The sequence below is a fragment of the Lytechinus pictus genome, chromosome 15, assembly GCF_037042905.1.
Source record: "Lytechinus pictus isolate F3 Inbred chromosome 15, Lp3.0, whole genome shotgun sequence".
Taxonomy (NCBI): domain Eukaryota; kingdom Metazoa; phylum Echinodermata; class Echinoidea; order Temnopleuroida; family Toxopneustidae; genus Lytechinus; species Lytechinus pictus.
The window spans coordinates 18,305,078-18,326,113 of record NC_087259.1 but is presented as its reverse complement, the minus strand read 5'-3'; the positions used below and the strand labels follow the sequence as shown (position 1 = coordinate 18,326,113).

General features: G+C 35.9%; 1 protein-coding gene across 1 annotated transcript in view; it reads right to left on the bottom strand.

Annotated features, from left to right (window-relative positions):
* LOC129277370 (uncharacterized) overlaps positions 1-14,004 on the bottom strand; it is a 42,521-nt gene extending 28,517 nt beyond the window's left edge. Inside the window, exons 1-2 of the mRNA XM_064110190.1 lie at positions 13,636-14,004; positions 8,363-8,488 (exon numbers count right to left, since the gene is read on the bottom strand). Of these exons, the coding sequence (XP_063966260.1) occupies positions 8,363-8,488; positions 13,636-13,782 (273 nt within the window). The 5' untranslated portion in view covers positions 13,783-14,004. The remainder of the gene's footprint in view (positions 1-8,362; positions 8,489-13,635) is intronic.
* Positions 14,005-21,036: the final 7,032 nt, after the last annotated feature.

The following is a 21,036-nucleotide window of genomic DNA, read 5'->3' as shown; positions in this document are numbered from 1 at the left end:
ATGGCATTTCAAAGATAAGATTTCAGAGCAGCGATTAACATCAAAATATAGATATCATAATTTGAAACATTTTTTTTATAGACTTTTCAAATCTGTCCCGTTTTTTTATACGCACTACATACACACACACACACACATACATATATTATATATATATATATATATATATATATATATATATATATATATATATATATATATATATATATATATATATATATATTCGATTCTCGGCAGAACATTTTTCCAAAGGGCAGATAGCTCTGTAGGACCTTGAATTAAGCTACGTCTCTTCATTCATTCCTTTCACAACATGTTTAAACGCAAGAGTTGCCAAAGTTGTTGTACATGTATAATTTCTCAAATATGTATGCAAAATGCCTCCGTCAGAAATCAAACCTGGGTCCCTGGCTCTGAACGCCACGGTGCCGGTGTGTGTGTGTGTGTGTATATATAGCGCCGGGTCCCTGGCGTTCGGAGCTAGGGACTCGGGTTCGATTTCCGGTGGAGGCATTTTGAAACTCTTGATGATTCAGAATTTATGACAGCTCTTCTCTTAGGGACCTTGAGTAAAGCTACGCATCTATTATTCTCTCACTTTCATTTGTTTCACTGTTCATTATTTACAAGAGAGTTGCCACAAAGTTTTTTTGCAATTTATCTAATTTCTTTCACTATATATTGTTCTAATTATTCATTTCTTTCACAACATACCTAAATAAAAGGAGTAGCAAAACGCTGTTGTACATGTACATTTTTTACATGAAACTGCCTTTCTGCTTTAAACAAAAATGAATATAAAATACATATTTATCAATAATAAATACAAACAAGCACAGCTATGGTATCTTTTATATAACGCTTGATATACTTTCCATTAGAAATATAATAGATTACATCAGGGAATATAAATACTGGGGCAGTCAAGTAACCGAAAACTTGGTATAGTTTATTTCATAAATTATCGCAATGATTTTAATGAATATTTTTAACCATGAAATAGCATTCCATAATTCTTTATTTTATCCTCCTTTTTTCTTGCGGTTATTGACATGTCGATATCAAAGATGAAGAGTATTCATTTTAATACATTAATAACAACGGATAGAAATACCTAACCTTAACGCTAACCTTAACCTGGATTTTGTTTGCCGATGTCACAATAAACCTAGCTTTTCCTTTTATTACATGAAATAAAGCTTGTCAGCAAATGTTGCCCTGGTTCTCAAAAGTGAAACTTGGAGCGTTAATTCATTGAAGATTATCGGGTTTTGAGACCAATCAAAGCTAAAATCCGTAGAGATTCGAATACAATACTCGGCAAATATTTACAAGTACCTCAAGAGGTTCTACTTATTAAACAATGAATTTAATGGAATATCGGGACTTCTGTGTCTACCCCCCATATTGTACGCTCTGTGGACTTTAGGCGTAATATTGCCCCGTCCGTGTTTGCACATTAAGGATCCGTCTTCTAAGAGTTTATTTACACGCACCCAGCCTGCAAAGAAAACGAAGTTTCCACATGCTGTTTGTTTAAAACGTGTTACTGTTCGTTTAATATGGAACAGGACGATCCGAGGATTCGGTTGCATAAATTGATCATCTTGGGAAAATACCGAGGAAGTATTGCCAGAAGTGATATCATACAATTCTTTTATTGACCAAGTTAATCGTTGACAATTGCATCCAATCTCCTTCTCTTTCTTTCTTGCTTTTTTTTTTCAACACTTGATGGTTAAAAGTGTTCTATCGTGTCATTTGGAGAGGTGTGGTTGTAACATTTAAAAATCGATTTATTTTCTTTTACTAGCACAGAGTGCAAACAGCCGTTATGACAAGTGAGCGTTACACATGCATTGAGGGTCTCAATAAAGAAAACTGTACGCGTCAAGGCATCGATGTACACGTTGAATAAAGAGTATGTTTTTTTATTTTTTTACAAATTATTTGATCGATTTGATTAAATATAAAAAAAAGTTTTATCAGGGGACGCTTGCTAGTTTCTATTTTGAAATTTTGAATTAATACTTATTTGCCAAAACGATTGTATTTGAAATAGTCTATTCAACATTCGTGCATAGGCTATTTTAATATAACGTTGCACATTCTGCACGACCACAGCAATATCGTAGCTTTTGTCTGATAAATACGCGACTACGCACTAGTCAAGAAAATGAGAGAGAAAATCCTAAATTATTAAGGAAAGAGGCAAATATCTGGAACAAAAAAGCAGAAAAGAAAAAAAAATGTATGAACGTTTATCATAGAGCCACTCGCTTGTTGCTCTTTCTAAAAAAAAAGGCGTTTTGGGGTGTTTTTTTATACTTATTTAGGCGGATCATACTTAGAAAGCAATAGGAAACATGTGCATATGGTGAATGAGGAAAGCGAGCTGCCCCCCCCCCCCCCCTGAAAAATGATTTTTTTTTTTTTTTTTTTTTTTTTTTTTTTTTTTTTTTTTTTTTTTTTTTTTTTTTTTTTTTTTTTTTTTTAATAAATATCTTCTAAAAGACAATATCGGTCATAATGCATGCAAGTAATATGAACAGTATTCCTGTTACGAAAAAGCACAATACAATTATTCCAAGTCCTAAATACATTGGTAATTCTGTCTGCAACCACCCCCTCCATAAACACATAATTATCCGATATGTCGAATGATACAATTTCTACGTTTCGCTAGTCTAGTTCTAGACGATATTAAACGAATTTATTTGCACCGATATATACGTTCTATTCCGTGCGTACGCCCAGCCGAGTGTGCGCGCAAAACCGAGAACCGGAGTACAGGTTCTCGGTTTTGCGCGCACACTCGGCTGGGCGTACGCACGGAATAGAACGTATATATCGGTGCAAATAAATTCGTTTAATATCGTCTAGAACTAGACTAACGTTTCGCATGCACAGGCGCAAAGATATAATAATGAGTATATCCCCCTCCCCCACAAAGCCACTCGATGCACATCTTTTGTTAAATGTGATTATTGTCCCGTTAATCGCCCTGAAAATAATGGTGCACCGTGAGAAGCTCACGTATTAACGGTCAACCTTCTTTATAAAATCAAACTAGATCAAGGCCTCCAGTCGGGGTCTGTCGATTTACTAATGCTATAAGGCCAATTATATTTCATGTTCAATTCATGAGGCCGAAGATGTGTGTGGGAGAGGGTGTGTGTGTGTGTGTGTGTGTGTATGGATAAATGTGTATGGATAGAAGGTTATATTTTACTTTACTCACTTTAAATGTCAGAGGTCTAAGAGATAAGGCTAAAATAATTTTTTTTTGGAATTTTGCAAAAATAAAGAAAGTAATATTGTGTTTTTACAGGAAACCTGTAATACGGAAGAGGTTGAAGAAAAGTGGAAATTAGAGTGGAATGGGCCTATATTGTTTAGTCATGGAACGAACCATAGTAGAGGTGTTTCAGTTCTCATTTCTCCAAATTTAATTATAAAAATGGATAATGTTGCCTTTGATGAAAATGGAAGATACGTCGTTATGAAGTTAGAATTTCAACAATCTAAAATACTTTAAGTTAATTGTTATTTCCCCACAAGAGATAAGGAGAAGATGCAAATTGAATTTATAGAGGAACTGGATAAATGTATTTCAAAGCTTTACAGCTCTGAAGAAATGATAATTATTGGGGGAGATTATAATACAATAATGAATGGAGATTTTGATTATTTGGGTCCAAGAATCTTTTATAAAAACAGATTTAACGAGAAATTTGATAGATTTTTAGATAGATTCGGTTTAGAAAATATATGGAGGAGGATGAATCCTGAAAAAAAAAACAATTTACATTCAGGCAAAAATGTCCTATTATGCAAAGTCGATTGGATTATTGGTTCGGGTCCTCTGCTTTTCAGCATTTAGTAAATGGTTGTGACATTGTAACATCAATTACGCCAGATCATTCGGGCGTTCTGCTTCGATTAACAAGCAGTGTAGACAAGCCGCACTTAGGCAATTCATATTGGAAGTTCAACAATAGTCTGTGCGCAGATCAGGAATTCGTGAATTTATTCAAAGATAAAGTAGTTGAATTAAAGAAAAAATGGCTCCCGAAAATAGAAGATAAATTATTGTTGTGGGATTAAAAAAAAATGAAAATGGGGGAGATTATTAATAAGTACACAAAGAAAAAAGCAAAGCTTAGGAAACATGAAATTCTAATTTTGAGGAAGATATAAGAAGTTTGGAAATACACCTATCGACTCAGCCTTCGAGGAAAATACTTGATGAAATGGAGGAGAAAAAGTCTAGATTGAACAAATTGTTTGATTATAGCCGACAAGGTGTAAAAATCCGATCAAGAGTTTTTTGGTTTGAGGAAGGAGAACAAAAAACACAACATTTTGAACAGTTATTAAAATCAAATAAACGGAAAAGTGTAATAAAAGAAATATATGATCAAGGTGAACAGACTATAAAAGATAGGAGTGAAATATTGAAGAAAATAAAGTCATTTTACGAAAAATTATATTCATTGAATGAAGTGATTGTAAATGAAAACTTTTTTTTCCTTAAGGATATTCCTAAATTATCTAAAGAAAATCGAGATATTTGTGAAGGTAAAATTACTATTCAGGATTGTTTAAGTGTTTTGAAAGAAATGAAATTTAATAAAACCCCTGGAAACGACGGTTTTGCTGTTGAATTTTATTATACCTTTTGGAATTTATTGGGGGGACTTTTGGTGGAAGTGTTAAATGAAGCGTATAATAGGGGATTATTGGCAACTTCACAAAGGCAGGGCGTGATTACACTATTACAAAAGGAAGGCAAAAACCCTTTATACATTCAAAACTATAGACCAATCACGCTTTTAAATGTTGATTACAAGATCTTATCAAAGGTATTAGCAAAAAGATTGAAAAAGGTTCTGAATGAGATAATTCATATTGATCGAATAGGGTATGTTGAAAATAGGAACATTGGAGATGGTGTAAGATTAATCGATGATATTTTATTTCAGTCCTCTTTTGGAAATATTGGATATTTGATCACGGTGGACTTTGAAAAGGCTATTGATTATATTTCCCATGATTTTCTTTTTCAGACTCTTAAATTATTTGGATTCGGCCAGTCTTTCTGTTCTTGGCTTCGTGTTTTATATACAGATATAAATAGTTGTATTATGAATGGAGGTTATTCCACTGGTTATTTTGATATAAAACGAGGGGTAAGACAGGGGGACCCCCTTTCCCTTATCTGTTTTTGCTGTGTATAGAAACACTAGCTTTGGCAATAAGAAGAGACGTTCTAGTTGAAGGAATTCAGTTTGGATCTCATGAAATTAAGCAAATATTGTATGCCGATGATATCACTCTGTTTGTTAAAAATAGCAATTCTGTTAAACGGCTTAAATATCTTTTGGAAGAATTCGAAAAAGTGAGCGGTCTGAAGATAAACAAAGGGAAAACCCCGTGGGCCACTTCCATTGACGAGTGGATACCATGCGCGACCAAGGAGTCTCGAAAAGCACCCTAAACACGTATTTTCCAAATCGGGGGGAAAACAAACTTTTTTTGGATGGGAAAAGATCAAGACAGACCTCAAACTCCGCTATTTGGAAATTTGGTTCAGCAAATTAAAATCTTAGGCGTTTATTTCTCTCTAAATGTGATAATAAAAGAAGATCTAAACTTCAAAGAGATACTTAGCAAAATAAAAAGACTTTTGGGATGGTGGAAACAAAGGGATCTAACCCTAATGGGTAAAATACGTTTGTTGAAAAGTTATGCATTATCAAAATTAAATTACGTCTCGTCACTTTTAGTTGTTCCTAACTGGTTGTTCGTTGAGGTGGAACGGATCACTTTTGAGTGTTTATGGTCAGGTAAAGACCGTATAAAGAGAAACATTATGTATCAGGATTACTCACACGGTGGGTTAAGAATGATGAATTTTAAGTTGTTCATTAAGACCCAACGTCTAATGTGGCTGAAACGTCTATTATACGGGGAACGCAATGCTGGGTGGAAATTGTATTTTGATTTCTGTTTTAGATCACTCAGTGGGAGACTGTTAGTTCTATGCGATTTTGATATTTGCAAATTAACACAGACAATGCCACAATTTTATTCTGAAATGCTGAAGGCTTGGCAAGATATGAGAAAATATAGATATACAAAAGAGGAAGTAAACCCGATTATATTTAATAATAAGAATATATGTGTAAGAGGTAAAATTATTTTTGATATTGATCTTTATAATAAGGGAATATACACTGTAGATCATATTTTTGATAACGGGGCTGTGAGACCTGTGGCTTATTTTCAAAATCTTGGGGTAACCGCAGATGAATTGCTCCACATCATTGATATAGTACATGCTATTCCAACTACTTGGAAAAATGCCTATAGCTCTATTAAATTTATAAAGATTGACGATGAGAACTTCAATGTTAATTTGAATATCAGTAAGCTGTAAACTACTTTTGAGGTGATTAAATAAAAAACGATTTATAATTGTTTTGTTGAAAATTTACGGGAAACGTATAATTTAACATTGAAAGATAAAAACATTAATTTGAATTTTACAGATGTTGAAATGTGTAATGGGTTTGCCCAAACCAGGAGCATAACTTTGATTAGGAAACAAAGATAATTCCAGTTCTTACTTTTACACGGGGCGATTTATACCAAAGAACAGTTATTGAGATTTGGGTATGTTAAAGACAGTTTATGCTCTTTTTGTGGCAGAGAAACCGAATCATACATTCATATTTTTCTAAATTGTTCCAAGGTAAAACCTTATGGGAATTTTTCATTAAATATTTCTGTATGTCTGAATTAAGAGATTTAGAATGGAGAGATATATATTTGGGATTATCTGGAAGTACGAATATAAATAATTGTGTGAACTGTATAATCTTTTTCATCAAATATGCCGTTTTCCAATCCAGAACTAATGGTCAGGTACTCAGGTTCCTTCCTGCCATAAAATACAAAAATATATTGCGGAACGTATAGGGAGGAAGAAAAATGCTTAATCCCCCATCACACTTATTCCGAATCAAGCAGAATTGGCCTGAATGAAAGGACTATTGTTTGACCACCAGTTGGTCATTTACATCTACTTCGAACACCGTTCGAAAATATCCCTCGAATGTTTTGGACATGACCAAAACCTTCGGGACGGCCAAAAGAAATGACAAAAATATTTCGAATGCACTCAGAATGCAGTCAGGATATTTAGATTGCCCCTAGAATGTCCAAGAACGTAGCCCGAATTATCAATCTGACTCCATTGCGGTTCATTTTGACTAGTGTATGATGATACACGTGGTCAATTTACTGAATTTCAACTCCAGTTTGGTGAATTCATAAGTTCCTCCCAAAAATTTCTAGATTTTTTGAATATTTTTTTCTTTCCAGCTTCTGCTTGATTCCTGCTGATTCCGAATAAGTGTGATGGGGGCTTAAGCTATAAAATCGGGCAAATTGAGTTTGCATGTAAAGAAATTAAATTAAATTAAATGGGAAGAACTGAAGGTGAATGAGGCAGTGAATGCAAACAGGTGTTAAGCGTCTGCTGGTGCTGTGAGTGTGTAATGGTATGTCCGCGTGTGAATGCGAGTGTGCAATGGTATGTCCGCGTGTGAATGTGAGTGCTTGCTGCCAGGGATGGGGGGGGGGGGGGGTCTTCCTATCTCCATGGTTAGCAAAAGATATGTTTGAGTAGATAAAAAAAAATATTTTGTTTGGGGGTGTTGAAAAGGTTTTGTTTGTTTTGTTTTGTTGATGTTGTGTTTTGCTTTGTTTTCTTATGGGCTTTATATAAAAAACCTTTATTCAGATTATTGTATACTATCTAGGAATAAACATAGAGACTTTTTTGTATTGTCTTACAAAAGTTGGAGGCATGGATATACATGTATAAGTACTTTTTTTATTATTATGGGATAACTTCTTCACTTAAAAATTCTTTACTTTTGATTTTTCATCATACAATACGGTATTATTATACAGTAAATATATGTGAAATTACGAGGTTTTTGTTATTGGTATTATGGATTATGATAATATTTGTTCGAAAAATTTATATCAAAATGTATATTATTTCATTTGTTTTATTGCTGTATACGTGTACTTCACTTTAATTTGTATACATGTATTTGATTTATTACCCTTGTATGTATGAAAAATGTGATAGTATCTGAATAAAGGCTAAAAAAAAGCACAAAAAAAGTGTGTGGTAAAGTTACCAAATTGATCGCATATCTTCATGAAACGACCTAGATATTATAATTTTTCTCTTTTTTAGGTTAACATTTTAATCACTTCAGTAAAACAATGAAACAGAATGCATAAATACCTCATTTAGCCGATTGTGATTATCATGTCTTACCTGAACATCTTGTGCCTTTGGGTGTTCCAGAAGCGACTGATGATACTCGACATGAATTTTCATTCTTTTATCTGGACTGAGTATTCGAGACTGCGTGTTCGGCCTTTCGACATGTATTCGGTCATTCTTAAAAAAAGATGATGATTGAACAAAATATGAATGTCATGCTGAAACATTATTTACGTTATATCGCCATGTTCATACTATAGCAATTTAGGCATTGAAATATAAACTTAGTTAGATCCTGGTCTGTTTCGTTTCAGGCGCTTTGAAATTGTTGTCGTTTAGTAACTAAAGATACGGTGAGGGGGTTTGGTGCCTGTGGCGCTTATAAAGCATACACTTGTATTACACATTCTTTTTTTTTTGACTGTGCAGTTTAGCTCTTACATATGCGCTACCATGACTAATCATAATATTATACAATGGTTTTACTTTCTGAAAATCCATGACCAATATTTACACTTTCTGGATTGTACCCATGCAGACATGGGATTAAACAGGGGACAGCGGGTTTGTTGGAAGACAAGATGGGGTAGAATGGGCGAGACATGAACGAGCTTGAAGCTCGTGAATGGACCGAGGAGGAGGGGGTGGGAGAACCTTCTTTCAAATGAGAAGTGAACCTGAAACAAGTAAACCTGTGAGAAAAGAGAATAACGAAATGATAAGATCAATGAACGCTTGAGAAAGATTAGACAAACAACAACCGATGATGCTTATTCTATATGGAGATCCTCCCAGTTGCAATTCGTGATGATACATATGAGCTACTCTCCACGTTGATGGGCAAATCAAAAATATATATATATATTCATATATTCAAAGTCTTCATCCATGATTTATCCTGTGAAACCTGTATTTCATAACCACAAAAGATCATATGGGCTCCATTTCATCAAAAAGTTGATATGATAGCAACTGTTGCTAAAATGTAAGCTACCATGATAACAGTGAAAATTCTACTTCCTGGTTGGCTTTTCCAATGAATGTTGACATTTCAGCAAGAGTTGCTATATTAAAGCAACTTTCTAAGAAATGGGCCCTTGATCTACCGATATACTTGATAAAAGAGACACATTTATGTTAATTGTAAAGGGGAATGAAACCTTTGGAACAAGTAGGCTTGTGTCGAAACAGAAAAATCAAAGAATAAGAACAAAGAAAGTTTGAGAAAAATCGGACAAATAATGAAAAAGTTATGAGTATTTGAATATCGCAATCACTAATGCCAAGGAGATACTCCCATTGGCAATGCGACAAGGATGTGTGATGTCACATGTGAACAACCTTCCCTTTGATGGACTATAAAATACCCTCAAAATGTATCTTTTTGCTTTTTCTTATGGTGATGCAAACTCTTTATCCATGATGTATTCTTTAAAAATCTGTATTATCCGATTTTTTTCAAACTTTCGTTGATTTGTTTCTTTGATTTTTCTGTTTTCACACAAGCTATCTTGTTCCAAAGGTTTCATTCTCGTTAAACATCCGGACAAAGCAAACAAATTGTGAATTACACAAAGTGAAAAAAATGTACTCATCACATTTCTAATAATTGTGATATGCGCTCTATATTTTTCTTTGGGTTCAAGGTACCAAATATGTTTTTCTGCAGTGCTTGTCACCACGAGTGACTGTGGTGTGGATTATAAAGCATATTTCGAATCAAGTTCATTGTTAACATCAAGTAAACAATGTCATGAATGTGTGACGAAGCCCCAAACCTATCGAGACACTGATCAAGCGAAAAATCAACTTAAAAATAAATTAACGCAAACAGCAAATTTTCTAAACTAAAGAGATATGTTTTTAATTTTGATTTGAAGATAGTCACTGATGGAGATCTTATGATATCGATTAACAGGCTATCGGTAGTTGCCGTGGCCGAGTGGTCTAAGGCGCCTGGCTATACATAAAAAAAGTCCGGGGTTCGATCCCCGGCCGCGGCACCTATGCCTGTGAGCAAGGCATTTAATGTGCAATGCTCTTTTATCCTGCTTTCAAATAAATGGAAATGTTATAGGCATTATTGGCAACTTAGTGTGCACTTCTTTTAAACAAAAATCCAAAGTTTGGGGGCAGCATGTGCAAATCACGATCAAGTGTGACTTTTGTTTTGTGAAAGATCTGGAACTTGCAATAATTTATCTGGGGAACTTCGCAGGCTTCGACTATGTGATGGGTTTAAAGTTCGAGTAATTAAGTTTGATTTTAGAATACAAATAAATGGATCCCCCATTAGTTTAGGGGGCAGAGCCCCCCCCCCCCCCCACCCCCTCACCACCGACATAATTTTGAGGACACTTTTGGATAGAAACTTATCTTTATTCGATGTGCTCACAAAAATTACAGTGACCTTTACGACCTTCTTTTTTTTTCGGATGGGCGGACGTCTTTGACTGGAACGCGCTTTTGTAAAATAATAGCGGTGTACTTTGACTTTTTTAAAAGTTCCAAAGGGGAAATCCGGGCTTAATACAAATATATCTAAATAATTAGAGTATAATTCATTGAGCAAAGCGCCGAGAATCTCACCACAATCTGATAACAATTAACAAAGTTATTGAACATGTTGAATATTCAAGTTTGACAGTATTTTGTGAAAACAGTTACATGGACATTGTTTATGCAAGAGATGGGCTGGTTATATGTCATGCCCAATTCTTTTTATATGCCTCCCATGTTAAAAAAATAAGTTGAAGCAATGATTATCTTACACAGTGAATCAGAAGTCAGTTCATTTTTCGGATGTAAAATAAGAAAGTTATGACATTTTAAAGTTTCGCTTAATTTCACATAATAGTTATATGCACTTCCAGGTCGGTATGCAAATGAGGGAACGGATGACATCAGTTACTCACTTTTTCTTTTGTATTTTATTATATGAAATATGATATATTCTAATTTTCTCCTCATTGTCCCGTGAAACAAAATTTTATTTCTCCCTGAACATGTGGAATTACCATTGTTTTATATCATATGGTTCAGTCAAGTTGGTCCTTATTGTCAACTCTGTAAGAATTGAAATATTGTATAATTCAAACAATAAAAAAACAAAAGAAATAGTGAGGGACATCATCGATTCTCTCATTTGCATGTGACTAAATTGTGCATATAACTATTTTGAGAAAAAATAAGCGAAACTTTAAAATGTCATAACTTTCTTATTTTACATCCGATTTCGGTGAAATTTTCAGCATTATGCTTGTCTGGTTTTTTCTGTTGAGTCAAATCAACATTTCTATGAGATGGACTTGACCTTTAATATATATTTCCTAACTTTAACTTTTTACCGGTTTTATGCTCAAGTTGTCATTTTGAGTGTGTATGCGTTTTGTTTTTTTAATACTATTTGCAAGAATTATTTATTAGGAGGCTGCACCCTACAAGCTCCACTTTTTAGCAGCCTCCTCCATTTCTAACTTGCTAATATGATAATCGTAACTATAATTTTTTTACGTAAAAAGTTGCTGTTTCATTGCTTTATATATATTCTGTATTATCATGCTTATTGTACAAAGAACAATTTAATTGTTGGAATTGGAAATAAATGAAATGAAATATAACAGTCGTCTTCTATTACTGGATGGTCCATGTACAATGTATTTGGTATTATACATTTTCAGCAGACTTCATTTCATACTAAAACATAAAACTAAACTAATCTAATCTAACCTAAACTAATCTAAACTACACTAAACTAAACTTAACAAGACTAAACTAATCTAAACTGAATTAAACTAAACGTATGCGATCAATAATTAGTTTGATTTTTAGTGTCCGGTCTGGGTATCAGTGCTAAAAAATATATTGATTCTGAACCTCAAATATGATTATTATTTTTTAATATAGAGAAAAAAAATGAGAGAAAACAAACAGAACAAGTAAACAAAAAAAGAATTATAAGTATCAATCGTTCTAAAAATCGGCCATGGGTTTTCCTTGCAGTGCGCATATTTTATAACTCTCTAGAACACTGTCAATTGTGTCTTTTTGAAATATGAAACAGCATTGATACATCATGTACATGTGGATGGTATATTCTGTTCTAACATAATGAAACTAAGCACAAACATTTATTAATGTGTAATTATGCACGATAAATAAACGAAGTACACGGAGATCATTCAATGAAATGGCATTACGACGGCAGAAAAGAAAGGAAGAAAAAATAAAATAAAATAAATAAAAATAAACATTCATAAAATTAGTAAAATTGTGTTATTTCCCCCAAAATTTGCACTAATAGTGTGAACTTTTATCAAAAACATGTACTGAAACTTTGAATGCAAAACTTTATGTAAAGTAGTAAAATTAACCAATTTTAGATTACCAAATAGTGGATTTAGCTCCTTTTGGAATAAAATTGCTTTGGATCTATTTAGTATCTCCTCTTGGAATAATACTTAAATTTGAAATCAATTTTTGCCAACCTTCCCAAAATTATTTTCAAATGCGATATGGTGCATTTCATTCGCACGTCGAAAATATGTATATATATTAAAAAAAACAGTTTTGGTTAAAAAGTTGATTTCGCCCCTTTTGGAATCAAGATCTTCATTTATATTACAGGGCATCTAGTACTGCAGTTGTGTGCATATGCACACAATGAAGAAAGGAAGAATACACAAACAATAGAAACTGGAGTATCATACTTTACACTGTAAAACTAATCAATAGAAAGGAATTATTTAAGAAAATGTACTTATATGCAGATAGATCCAATCAATTTCAGGGACGCACAAAGAACAAAGAAATGAAATTTATTATTTTGTAGATTGTTGCAACGTGACTCTGCAAAATTATGTTAATGAATAAAAGCAATTTACCTTTAAATTGACACAATTGAAAAAATGATAGAAAAATGAAAGAAAGGAAGAAAGAAAAATGAAATAAATACATCAATAAAAAAATAAAGAAATTAAGACAGAAAGAAATAAAGAAAGAAAGAGGAAGAACGAAAGAAAGAAAGAAGGGAAAAAGAAAGAATGAATGAATAAATGAAAAAAAGAATGAAAAATAGAAAGAAATAAATAGATACAGACAGAAAGGAAATAAGAAAGCAAACATGCAAGCTAGTAAGAAAGAAAGAAAGACAGAAAGAAAGAAAGAAAGAAAGAAAGAAAGAAAGAAAGAAAGAAAGAAAGAAAGAAAGAAAGAGAGAGGGAGAGAGGGGGAGAGAGAGAGAAAGGATGAAAAAGAAAAACAGAAAACAAGAGAGAAAAAAGCATTGTTCGAAATCAAATCAGTTCAGAGAATAAGATACTTACTGATGTCAGCTTAACAGGAAGATGATGGCATTCCTGGCTAAGTACTGGGCAGGTCAAGTCAACGAGGAAATACATAAGAATTACACACCTTGAATTACTTGAAATATAGCTTGATGACATCGTGAACATCAAATTCCTTTTCCTCATCTCGGATTCGCAAAAAAAAAATAATTAAGATGAAGTATTTTTTTATAGATTTATTGAAAAGTCACTATTTACTACAAATAGGAATGTGATCTTATCACTTCGAGACGATCGCTTTATCTGGCACACTTCTCGAAGAATGATCAGTTCAGGGAAGTGTTATCGTGTCTGGTCTGTCTCATAATGGCCATGATGATACGCATGAGTGCACGCCATGCGTTGAGAGACGACAGCTGATCTATTATTAATATACAGATCAGTGCAGATGAGAGTACCTGGTAGGGTTATGGAGAGCCATTTGTTCCATAGAGACGATAAACTCAGTTTTTCGTTCGCTAAACAGTGGCGTGCAGATTGGAGGAGGGCGCTCCCCCCCAAAAAAAATCATGAACAAGAAAACACATAGAGAAACGGAATGAAAGAAAAGAGAGAAGGGAGAAATCTATTATTTTTTAATATTTATTGTGCCAAAATCCATCACAAAAAATGTCAATTTTGCTTGTTCGCTTCTCTCGCATGATAATTATTAATATATTTTGTATAATTATTTATGAGTGCGCTTGTGTGAATTTGAGATAATGAACTTTTAACAAAACTCGATTCATTGTTACCCGTTTTACCCCACAACTGACGTACTAATGCATCACCATAATTGGGCAAGCCAAGAGTTAAAATCTGACGTTATCTTGTTATTCCGTGAAACTCTCGCTCGCCAAATGAAAAAATATTTATTATTTAAACACCCGAAAGCCATTGTTGAAACTTCAGTTTAAAACGCATTATCTTGCAGTCGGCTGGTCACATTGGTTAAAGCAGGCTAGTACCAGGGGCCAGGCGCGGATCCATGGGGGGGGCCGAGGGGGCCTTGGCCCCCCCCCCCTTCGGCAAAAAAAAAAGAAGAGAGGGAAAGAAAGAGAAAAAAGAGGGGAAAGAAAAGAATATAGGAAGAGGGGGAAGAAGGGAAGAAAAAAGAGAGAGGAAAAGGGGGGGAAGAAAAGAAAAAAAGGGAAGAGGGGGAAGGAAGAGAAGGAAAAGGGAGAGGAAAAGGGGAAAGAAAGAGAAGGAATAAGAGAGGGAAAGGAAAAGGAGAAAAAAAAGAGAGAGAGGGGAAGAGGGGAAAGGAAGAGAAGAAAAAGAGAGAGAGGAAAAAGAGGAGAAAAGGAGAAAAAAGAAGAAGAGAAGAAAAGGGAGGGGGAAGGAGAGGGGGAAGAAAAAAGAGGAAGAGGGGAAAATAAAAGAGAGAGAGGAAGAGGGAGGAAAGAAGAGAAGAAAAAAGAGAGGGGAAAGAAAAGAAGAAAAAAGAAGAGGGGAAAGAAAAAAAGAAAAAAAGGAGAAGAAGAGGGGAAAGAAAGAGAAAAAAGAGGAAGAGGGGGAAGAAAGAGAAGAAAAAGGGAGGGGGAGGGGGAAGAAAAAAGAGGAAGCGGGGAAAGAAGAGGGGGGAAGAGAGAGGAAGAAGGGAAAGGAAAAGGAGAAAAAGGAGAGAGAGGAAAAGGGAAGAAAGAAGAGAAAAAAAGAGAGAGAAGGGGGAAGAAAAGGGGAAGGAAGAGAAGAAAAGGGAGGGGGAGAGGGGGAAGAAAAAAGAGGAAGAGGGGAAAGAAAAGGAGAAAAAGGAGGGAGGAAGAGGGAGAAAAGAAGAGAAAAAAAAGAGAGAAAGAAAAGAAGAAAAGGGGAGAGGAAGAGGGGAAGGACGAGAAGAAAAAAAGAGGAAGAGGAGGAAAGAAAATGATGTTCGAACCAAAAGGGCGCCGAAATGATGTTCGAATGAATGTCAAAACGATGTTCGAACTGGGGGCGCCAGATTGATACTCGAACTAGGGGGGGGGGCGAATCGATGTTCGAACTAGGGGGACGCCAAATTGATACTCGAACTAGGGGGGCTCAGAATTGATGTTGGAACTAGGGGGCGCCAAATTGATACTCGAGCAAGGGGGGGGGGCGAAATGATATTCGAACTAGGGGCGCCAAATTGATGTTGGACCTACATGTAGGGGCGCCGAATTGATATTCGAACTAGGATGGCGCCGAAATGATGTTCGAAGGGATGTTAAAATGATGTTCGAACTGGGGGCGCAAAATTGATACTCGAACTAGGGGGGGGGCCGAATCGATGTTCGAACTAGGGGGACGCCAAATTGATACTCGAACTAGGGGGGCTCAGAATTGATGTTGGAACTAGGGGGCGCCAAATTGATACTCGAGCTAGGGGGGCCGAAATGATATTCGAACTAGAGGCGCCAAATTGATGTTGGACCTACATGTAGGGGCGCCGAATTGATATTCGGAACTAGGAGGACGTCGAAATGATGTTCGAAGGGATGTTAAAATGATGTTCGAACTGGGGGCGCCAAATTGATACTCGAACTAGGGGGGAGGGGGCGAATCGATGTTCGAGCTAGGGGGGCGCCAAACTGATAATCAAACTAGGGGGGCGCCGAATTGATGTTCGAACTAGGGGGGCGCCAAATTGATACTCGAGCTAGGGGGCAAAATTATTTTCGAACTAGGGAAACCAAATTCAGTTCGAAGGGATGCCAAAATGATGTTCGAACTGGGGGTCGGATTGATGTTCGAACGGGGGGGGGCGAATTGATGATCGACCTACATGTAGGGGCGCCGAATTGATACTCGAACTAGGGGGGGGGGGCGCCGAATCGATGTTCAAACTAGGGTCACCACATTGATGTTTGAACTAGGGGGCGCCGAATTGATATTCGAACTAGGGGCGCCAATTTGATGTTCCAACTGGGGGCGCCAAATTGATGTTCGACCTAGGGAGGCCAAATAGATGTTCGACGTAGGGGGGCGCCGATTGAATATTCGAACTAGGGTCGCCAAATTGATGTTCGAACTAGGGGGCGCCGAATTGCTATTCGAACTTGGGGCGCCAAATTGATGTTCGAACGAGGGGGGCGCCAAATTGATGTTCGAACTAGGCGGCGCCAAAATGACGTTCGAACTATGGGGCGCCGAATTGATGTTTGAACAAGGGGGAGGGGGCGAATTAATTTTCGAACTAGATGGGGGCGCCAAATTGATGTTTGAACTGGGCGGGGCGCCAAATTGATGTTCGAACTAGGGGAGCGCCGAATTGATGTTCAAACTAGCGGGGCGCCAAATTGATGTTCGAACTAGGGGAGCGCTAATTTGATGTTTGACCATAAGGCGACATGTTTCAGAAGGGGGAGGGCAAAGTGATATTTCACATGGCGCCAAATTCATGTTCAACCGAGGGCGCCAAATTGACCTTGAACTTAGGGGGCTCCATGCAAATTCATGTTCGACCAGGGGCGCAACATTGCTCGTATTGCCTGTTTATAGTGAAATTTATTTCCTGCCCAGAAAGGTTAAATTAATGCGGCTGATTTAAAATATCATGTTTTTACGATAATAGACAAAAATCAATGTGCTCGAGTTTGAAGTTTGTTTGGCAAGATAGGTAACCTGTTCAGGGTCAGAAAAGGGGTAAATATCAAATTCAGCTGGCGCTACGCGCTCGCAATATTTGATTAGTGAGGTGTGTATCCTCTCCATCGATCACACGTACATAAGTCCTTAAAATGTTAGTGTTTTTCAAGTCAATATACATAGGCCGATCCAGGGGGCAAAGTTTTTCCCCCCCCCCATGGTGGCGCAAAAAAAAAGGAAAGAAAAAGAAAAAAAAAGACGAAGAGAAAAAGGAAAAACTTTTAGAATAGGAATTATACCTTAAAAGAGTCCTTCTTAAGTCAGTATATAAAAAATTGAGCTCGCGCTACGCGCTCGCATCACTGTTTAGTTATATACGCATCCCGACCTCACAGGTTTTTTTTTATGCGAACGAGAAGCACAAGCTGAAAATATTTCATATTCTAATCTAACAACTGAAAAAGCTTCGCGCTCGCATTCATTTCTTAAAGGACAAGTCCACCCCCCCAAAAAAAAAAATGTTGATTTGAATAAATAGAGAAAAATCAAACAAGCATTATGCTGAAAATTTCATCAAAATCGGATGTAAAATAAGAAAATTATGACATTTTATAATTTTGCTTATTTTTCACAAAACAGTGATATGCACAACTCAGTGACATGCAAATGAGACAGTCGATAATCTCCCTCACTCACGAATTCCTTTGTTTTTTATTGTTAGAGTTTTACAATATTTCATTTTTTACAGATTTTACGATATGAACCAACTTGATTGAACCATTTAGTATTAAACAATGCTAATTGCTCATGTTCAGGGAGGAATTAATCGTTGTTTCACACGACAACAGAGAAAAATTGAATATTTCATATTTCATATACTAAAATACAAAAAGAAGTAGTGAGTGAGTGATGTCATCAGTCTCCTCATTTGCATACCGACAAGGATGTGAATATAACTGGTTTGTGAAATTAAGCGAAACTTTAAAATGTTGTTGGCCTACCTATTATCTTTGTGTATTTCCTAAAAGATTCTCAAAATATTCCTTTTCAGGTGTCTCGATTGTCAAAATGAAGGCCTATGAGCTAGCGCTGTGCGCTTGCATTTTTATTGGTGATTTCTGTATACCTATACAGTGGCGTAACTACCATGGGGCATGGGGGGCACGTCCCCCCCAAAAAAAAAAATTGTTTATTATAATGTTATATTATATCATAATTATTTTACATAAGAAGCATTTTTTTCATGACTTTATGAAACAGTTTGCTCAGGGCCTATGTCTTCATTGTTCCTGGTGCTCGCGTGGACTGTTTAACGAGATGTATAACCCTGTTGTACTAAAACCTCCCGTTTTCAGATCAATATACACCAAATATATTTCCTCACATTTCGAGTTATTATTGTTTTATGTAGTGACATTTGCTTCTTTTTCATGACTACTTAAAGTGATTGCCCAATTTTAGGGTCTTAATGTAAAAACATTTCCTGTCCATGCTTACGTTCGCATTAGTTGATTGGTGGGTGCCAGGTAAAAATGGCAGAGGTAATAATGGCAGAGGTAAAAATGGCAGAGGTGAAAATGGCAGAGGTAAAAATGGCAGAAATAAAAATGGAAGAGGTAATAATGGCAGAGGTAAAAATGGCAGAGGTAAAAATGGCAGAGGTAAAACTGGCAGAGGTAAAAATGGCAGAGGTAAAAATGGCAGAGGTGAAAATGGCAGAGGTAAAATGTCAGAAGTAAAAATAGCAGAGGTAATAATGGCAGAGGTAAAAATGGCAGAGGTAAAAATGGCAGAGGCAAAAATGGCAGAGGTAAAAATGGCAAAGGTAAAAATGGCAGAGGTAATAATGGCAGAGGTAAAATGGCAGGGGTTATAATGGGAGAGGTAAAAATGACAGCTCTAGGTAAAATATGGCCAGTCTTAAACCCCCATGCAATGAATTGTCAAAATGCCCCCGCATGTAAAATCCTGAAGATTTTTCCACATTTTAACATTGGTACAGATCCATTTAAACAAATGACGATATAACTGTCGAAAAATATTTCCGCTTGAGTGAGCACCACTTACTTTTGAAAAGTTATTGAAAAATGGGGTACCGGTTTGTTAAAAAGCCGAGAAAAAAAAGTTTTCAATCCAAAATGAAAGGGGATTTGGTTAAGGGGGAAAATTATACAAAAATTATTTCAACTAAATGAAGTTCTTTTAGGTCAGAAAACAAATTACAACAAAAATAATAACAATTAGATAATAAACAATGTTTTTTTTCTGTTTGAAAAATAACAGATTTGTATCAAATCTCTACATTTTAGCATACCAAGCTAATTACCAAGAGGGTGCTGCTTATGGTGTACAAAATACCCAACAGTACTTCCGCTTCCAAGGGTTATGACCATCAAGGCGTTTATATCATATTGGATGCAGTGGTTAAGGTTCAGGGTCTTCTTTTATGCAAAGAATCTGAACCAGACGGTCCCCCTCGATCGACCCCAAATTGGTTTACCATTAAAAACAGGATTATTATTGATTTTCATAATCAGTTACATATTCAGTGCCAAGCCTGGGAACGCATGCTTATTGTCATTCAAATATTTAAAAAGAATAGTACAGACGACATTACAAATAAGGACATAATATTTAACCACAATCATTCATAAAAATTTCAACGTCTAAGCTTTCCCCGCTATGTTCTCTATGTTGTTCCCCGCCCCCGTAACCCACTCTGTCTCTCCACCTCTCTTATGTCTACTCTTCCTCCTTTTTGCATCGGTAAACCTGGCAATGACAATGACAATGACAATGATTTTATTTCTTTGACGGCCCCTCCTGGGGGCATAGAAGAAATATGACAACTTACAACAATGGCAATAATAGGCATAAGAAAAAAAAAAACCAAGGTAAACAAAAAAAAATAGATATAAAGAAACCAGCCAGACAAAAAGGAATGTTATGAAATGATGAATGAGAATAGTGCAGTTTCATTTTGCTCCTGATAAATTGAATGAAAAAAAATCTGTCGTTTGATTTCTTTTTAAAAAGCGTTCACGGTACACCTCCAACGAATTCGTAAATAGCATTGTTCGGCCGATGAAGACATAATGATGATGAAATGCCTAACCGTGACATGCACTTCTTATTTAATGTATGTACATGCGGGGGCTTTTTGACAATTCATTGCATGGGGGTTTAAGACTGGCCATATTTTACCTAGAGCTGTCATTTTTACCTCTCCCATTATTACCCCTGCCATTTTACCTCTGCCATTATTACCTCTGCCATTTTTACATCTGCCATTTTTACCTCTACCATTTTTACCTCTGCCATTTTTTTACCTCTGCGATTTTTACCTCTGCCATTATTACCTCTGCCATTTTCACTTCTGCCATTTTTGCCTCTGCCATTTTTACCTCTGCCATTTTTACCTCTGCCATTTTTACCTCTGTCATTTTTACCTCTGCCATTATTACCTCTGCCATTTTTACCTCTGCTATTTTTACATCTGCCATTTTTACCTCTGCCATTTTTACCTCTGCCATTTTTACCTCTGCCATTATTGCCTCTGCCATTTTTACCTCTGCCATTTTTACACCGAGCCGATTGGTGAGATGTCTGCTCTTCATGAATTCCTAAAATCAGTTCTTAAAATGTCAATTTTTCTGATCTGAATATCAAAAAATTTTAGCTCGCGCTTCGCGCTCGCATCATTTGGTTAGTGAAATACGTAAGGACTTAGTGAATTCCTACAAACAAGCCTTAGAATGCCCCTCTTCAGGTCTGAATTTCATAAATTTTCAGCTCGCGCTTCGCGCTCGCAGTATTTGATTAGTGAGATGCGTATGATAATCATGATTACTA